General features: G+C 36.6%; 1 protein-coding gene across 1 annotated transcript; it reads right to left on the reverse strand.

Annotated features, from left to right (window-relative positions):
* Positions 1-1,122: 1,122 nt before the first annotated feature.
* On the reverse strand, positions 1,123-6,611 carry LOC104404153 (guanine nucleotide-binding protein subunit alpha-14-like; the record flags this gene model as incomplete). Its single annotated transcript, XM_010012513.1, is given in 6 exon segments — positions 1,123-1,212; positions 1,996-2,174; positions 3,223-3,237; positions 3,240-3,375; positions 4,702-4,840; positions 6,483-6,611. Coding segments are annotated over 6 exon segments (688 nt in total), but the record flags the coding sequence as incomplete, so codon positions are not given.
* Between the last annotated feature and the right edge of the window lie 133 nt (positions 6,612-6,744).

Consider the following 6,744-nt stretch of genomic DNA (forward strand, 5'->3'; position numbering starts at 1 on the left):
ATCTGTAATTTTCTGAAGTATGGTGCAAAGTGTTTCTGACTCAGATCTGTCTCTCATGTGTATCACAATATTTATTATTTCATCATGCAGATCAAAATTTTATAAAGCATTTCACATTGTTATACAGAAAGCTTTTGTGTTTATCATCATCTTCTCTTAAATGCAAATTGCCATAGTTTGGTTCTGGGGAGGGACTCTTCATCAGTGACTGTAGTGGTAGGACAAGGGGTAATGGGTTCAAACTAAAACAGGGGAAGTTTAGATTAGATCTAAGGAAGAAGTTCTTTACAGTGAGGGTGGTGAGGCACTGGAATGGGTTGTCCAAGAAGAGGTAAATGCTCCAACCCTGGCGGTGTTCAAGGCCAGGTTGGACAGAGCCTTGGGCAACACAGTTTAGTGCGAGGTGTCCCTGTTGAGGTCCTTGCCAACCCAAACCATTCTATGATTCTATGACTATGTGATTCTTGAATGCCTTACGCTTTTCTGTCTAAAACTGAATAAATTAACAGATAGCTGACACCTTTTTTCCCCACCTCTGTTTCTTGGTCAAGATTTGCCTGATACTATTCTTACTGGTGGATTAATGAGGAATTTTCTGGCCAATATATGCAAATACATATATGCATCACCTGGGAGCCTGGGCTTCGTTGTTTGAGATAAGAATGGCAACTCTGATCTTGGTCGCAGTTTTTGCTTTTGTGACTGCAAGTGGGATGTAAGGATCTGAAGTTCAATTCACGGCAGTCACGGTTTTTATACAGAGGTTTTGATTGATTTCAGGGCAAATGTGCAACAGGAATTCTAAATACTTTTGTAATATTTCAACAGAGGAATAAAATGACAGTCTCCCACAAGCAGCAAGAGTATGTCCACGCCATTAATTTTTATTAACTCCTCATCTCCACATCAGTACACCAAAGACTGAAAGAAATGTGATTGCTAGAACAGGCATGATGAGGTAGGACACTTATAGGCGAAATGGGAGAAAAACTGACTTATCTTGTCCTGGATGTCTCTCAGGCTTTTTATCTTTCTGGAGTTTCACTCCTTGTTGCATCTAGCAGATGGAGAACCATGTGCAGTGAAGGAGAACTGACTGAGCTATTAGTGGTGCTGGCATCTTTAGTGGAGAGGTTTGTAGTTGGGCAGGGAGTGGAGATGGGAAGAAGGCTGGAAATCTTCTCGAGGAGAGGCTTTACCACTCTCTAATCCCTGCAAAATTACCCATGAATGCAAAGTGCAACAAGCAAGTTATGTTAGTGACATGGAGGAATTGAAGTCCTAGTTTACTGCAGTCAGCTGCGGATGATCTCCAAGCTCCTGTGGCAATGAGTGCTGAGAATGTTTGTAAAATACACTTCCCCTTCAGGAAATAGCAAATTCCATGGACTGCCTACAAGATCTTAATCCGTCATTCTTTAACTGTGAAAGGTATTTTATTATCTTCAGGCACTTGAACAAAAATGCAGTGATACACAAGGGTCACCAATAATTAATCTTTTATAATGATTTCTAGAACATTAATGAGTTTTGGCCTATGAAGGCCACTGAGAGATGCTTCGAAAAAGTGTTAATAGGTTTATCCTAGTCTTTCAACTACATTGATCAGAACATGATAAAAATACCTAGTTTCCTAAAATAACACTAACTTGTCCTTTTTAAGGCATCACTGTTTGAAGTTTTACAAGCTATAACTGTAAAAGCTAAATTTAAAAAATAAAATATTAATACCAGCTGAACAGCAATGTAGTTATATACATTCTTCTAAATATACTTAATTTCTGCATGTGTCAAAAATAACTCTCAGACAAAACTAATATGGGAAATAAAGTTCTCTTAATCCATATTTCTTCAGTAAAGACAAATCCTCCTCCCATTTCTGTAAATGCTATTTAAAAAGACACTTTTTTTTTTTTTTTTTTTTTTTTTAATCCACACAGGTTGTGCTATACGTAAGCCAGGCTCGGTGGCTACAGCCATGTTTTGTATACAAACCAGGTTGAACTCCCTCAGGTTTAATTGCAGGATTGTGTCCTTAACAGCAGCAAAGACAAAACTAGTATTTTCTGTGGCACAAATGAAGTGGGAGTAGATTACTTCCTCCTTGTCTGGATATTGACCCTGATACAGCTTCAAAATGAAGTGTCTGGCAGCTCTGATGTCTTGTTTAGGTCCTAGCCAAAAGCAAATTTAGTGGGTTTGTACAGTTAAAAGCTATGGGTCAAGGAAGAAACATATGGGCAGTGTCTTAACAGGGTAGTTTCATATTTACATGTCAAATCACCATAAAGGCATACTCTCTTGTTGGCATTTTCTCATTAATATGTTAGTGGAGCAAGAGGTGTTGCAACATTGCTTTCTAAAAATGTGTGGAGTGTGCTTTTTAAATGGTAAACCTTACTGGTCAAGTAATTTTTTATAAAAACCTACGCAACTGAAGTTGCCCAGCATACATTAGCAGTTTGCTACATTATTCTGGTATGTCAAAGACCACAAGAAATTAAATTTTCCAAAACACATGGAGTAAACAGGATTCTTTTTGGCAAAGATAGGGTGTACCTATTAAACCGTTACGATCTTTTCCTTACTAAATGAAGTATTTGGCATGATAAATGCTGAATATTATAGTATAATACTATAGTATTAGTAATAGTAATTTAATAACAGTAATTGGTAGTAATTAGTAGTAATATTATAGTATAATATTAAGTGATGGAATACATTTGTAATTATTTTCATCATTCTTGGCAACTCTGAGTAACATTTGTTCAGAAAAGTCACTTAGGCTGCTTTTTAACTTTGAACTTTTATATAGATAAGTTATAATAATGAATGTAACACTTTCCTAGTGTTTATACTACATAAGGAGTTGGGTTAATAGTCATATTCCCCAAGTTCCTGCCCCATATCTTGTCTCTTTAGATTGAAGATGAAAAAGGTGATTCTTGTCATAAGTAAATTCGTAAGTAAATAGTGATTGTGCTACTCTAATGGTTACAGAGTGGCTGCAAGAGATCTCTTAGGACTTGTCCACAATGATCCAATAAAAAAACCCAAACTTCCAGTAAAACTGAGTAACTTAACTTTATGTTTTAAAGGATAGATTAGAAAAGCATAGGTATCGAATATATTGCATAAATGCACTCCAATTTAATGAGGAAAAACTAACTGCTTTAACTATGACTTTTATATTTGTGAAGATAGTATGGGATAAATGCTTACCTGTGTATTCTGGAAGTAACTAATGAGATGGGGATACATTATTTTCTCTTCTAGAAGATCTTCTTTATTTAAAAACAAAATGAGTGAAGTATTCAGAAACCAGCGGTATGTAATGATAGTTTTAAATAAGGCCTTGCTTTCTTCCATTCGATTCTACAACAAAAATTAATACAAAGTTACACTCTCTGGACAGTAATAGAAATCCATCAACCAGAGATCATAAAGGTTTTTTTGAAAGCTTTTAAAAAATATTATTTTAATTAAGTGCAATTGCAATGCATTGGTTGATCATTACTCCTCATATTATTTACCCTCTTATTCACTGGATTTTGTATCACTGCTATGAATGGTATGATGGCATGTGAAATCAAGGTAAGCCTTAATAATAGAAATTACTTGAATTCTTGTTATGAGTTAGTGAGCAGCCATAGACTGCTGCTCTATGAAAGCCTATTCTGACCTCACAGTGAGAACTGAAGCAGGGTCTATTGGGTCAAATATCTGATACTACTATACGGGAACGTAACTAAGGACAAGGGCATTATGTACTATACTAGTAATTAAGTTTGTTGATTTCAAGAGTGATCTAAGGAATTACATTCAAAGATTGCTCTTTGGAGCTCCTAGGAATAAGCTGGTGATGGCAGTCTTTTATTCATTTCCTACTGTCCAAAATAAGCATAACAAAATGTGCAATATAGTGAAAGAAAAAAAGAAATTTACAATTACTAAAGTTGTTCATGCATCAAAAGATGACAGAAAACTTTGTAAACTCTATCTCAACTACAGTGGGTACTTCAGCTAGTTAAGTAGGGTATGCTTTTCACAGTTCGAACAGGTCTTGAGACAGTGATCTATAAGGGCTTTGGGACTTCAGAGTTCAAATGGTATGAAGTGTCTTTGAAGGAATCCTCATAATGCAGGACATAAAGCAACCGCTACCAAAAGTACCCTAATATGCTTTTCCCTGATTACCTTCTGTTTTATTTTTTGCATTCTCTTCTACAACATCAGGCTACTGATGATGAAAGCACTTTAGAAAGGAGGGAGAACTCATGTTTTCTTACCTTGGGAAGGAGGTAAATTTTAAATTATTTTGTTTTAATTTTCCTTAATTAATGTACAGGTTAATTTGGAAACATCGGAGACTTAAAAAGAAACAAACAAACAAAAACCCAACCAAAAAACCACTAACTAATTACAGATGACTGAGGTAGATTTTACTTGTGTAGAGATACTGCTGACACTCAAATACTCAAACATTTGACATGGCTTAAGTGATTTAAAACAATTTTATATCATGTTTTGTCTTCTAAGGTAGAATTCACTTTTACAGACAGGCTGCTAATTTAATACAACTTTTGGGACTGCTTGATCAAATTCTTAATGTAGTTCTAGTATTTGCAAATGCTTTTGTGAAGACACAAGTGCTGTCTTTCTTTAAAGGCACACATTTTTTCCTGTACCTTATATAACCACATACCTTTCCTCATTGTCACATTCTGCCAAGACTTGATCATATTCACTTAATCCAACTAAGAAAATGAAGGAAGGAACACTTTCAAAAGAATGGATCCAATTCCTTCTTTCTGATCTTTGGCCACCTACATCCACCATCATGTTAAACAGAAATGCAGTCAGCATATTAGTTACTCTAGTAAGATACTTCAGGTATCTCTAAAAGCCTACCTGAGATGAGCTTGAACTGTGAAAGGTGGTCTTAACATTTTATGTTCTGTTTAATATTTAAATTTGGTTCCCTTCCTGTAGTGCTCCAACTTAAACTTCTTTTTAGTGTTATTGTGGATTAAGCCTGGTGGGCAGCTAAGCACAACTCAGCTGCTCACTTACTGCCCCCCACACACACACTGTGAGCTGATGGGGAAGAGGAAAGAAAGGATAAAAGCAAGAAAACCTGGGGGTTGAGACTAAAAAAACAAAAAAAAAGAATTGCTTAATAAGTGAGGGGTAAGTGGAAGAAGAGCTGAAGAAAGAAAACAAAACAAGTGACACAAAAGCATCACTCACAACCAGCTCCTGAGAAAAACATGGCCTATCTCCTTAAAGCCACCTCTTCTCACTTTTATCAGTAAGCATATTATATGGCGTTATGTCTTTGGTTAGTTTAGTTCAGCTGCCTGGCTTGTGCACCCACGAACCTATTCACTGGGGGCAGAAAAACAGAGAAGGCCTAGGTGCAGTGCATACACTGTTTAGTAAAAGCTAGCACACTGGTACGTTATCAGCACTGTTTGGTTACAAATCTAAAATACAGCACCAGATCAACTGCTATGAAGAAAATTAATTTTATCCTAGCCAGGCCCAGTACAGGCGTATAAGCCACTTTAGGCAAAATGCAACATGTAACACTGGAGATCTTTCTGCGTTGGTTCTAGCAAAGGCAGATGTGAACATACTCAAATTTGTATCCCCACACACTCCAAAGTCTCCTTTGCCACCTTCCTTATGATAGTCCCCCAGCATAGTCATAACTCACTACTCAAACCAATGAAAATGCTCACAAGTATCAGTTCCACATCAAATTCTTGTGGTTTTGCAGACAGTTAAATAAGTCTCCCACATTTTATCCAGGTCAAAGGATTACCTAGAACATTCCATTTTGCATGAAAAAACCCACCAATAAAATTACAGTTGGTCTGACCATGTGTTATCAGAGTGGATTCTGATCCTGTGTTGCAGGAAGGTGTTTGTTTGTTCATGATGAAATGGGTGGTTTTGTGAAAGAGCTTTTTTTTTTTACTATTACATGGTAGGAAGAATAGATCTGCTGTCCTGACTCTCCACTTTTTTAACTCCTCCTTTCCTCAATCTCTTCCCTAATGTTATTTTACTGAAAGTTGTAAACTCAACATAAGAGCTTTATGGGGTCATCTTTTCCAAACAATTACAGTCAGGAGGCAGAAACTGTTAGCTCTAAATGAATTAAACTGTATTCTGATGAGAGCCTCCTGTTACTGTAAATACCTTGCCTCTGCACCCTCCCCCTACATCCAAGGCTTTTAATTAAACAATAGTTCAGCATGCACAGTATGGGCTGTTTGAACGCGGGGAGGAGGGAAACATGTAATGTAATTTTCAAAAGGAACGTTTTGAAAGACCGCTCAAGTTACAGTATTAACTGAAAGGGCTAGAAACACATGCAGCACTCATTGAATGCAAAGGCTTAATGAAATTTAGACATAAAGTTGCTGCAACTACTTTCACAATTGTATACTAAATTATTTGACAGGCAGTCTTACCTAAATACAGTATTTTCTAAATCAAAAGGATACTCAATAATTCCTGTGGTTGGCACTTGGACTCTAAGAATATCTTGCTGAGTTGGCATAAATGAGGGCATAGCAATATGATCAAGGTCAGTAAGATAACTGAAAAGTTGAATATACAACAGAAACAAGATTAAGGCACTATCATAAATTAATCACACAGATTCAAAACCAAAGGCCTAACCAGCAGTCACAGAATGACAGAATCCATCCACAGGTCCTGAAGGAGCTGGTG

This window comes from Nestor notabilis, unplaced genomic scaffold (genome assembly GCF_000696875.1).
Source record: "Nestor notabilis isolate BGI_N333 unplaced genomic scaffold, ASM69687v1 scaffold7344, whole genome shotgun sequence".
In the NCBI taxonomy this organism is placed as follows: Eukaryota; Metazoa; Chordata; class Aves; order Psittaciformes; family Psittacidae; genus Nestor; species Nestor notabilis.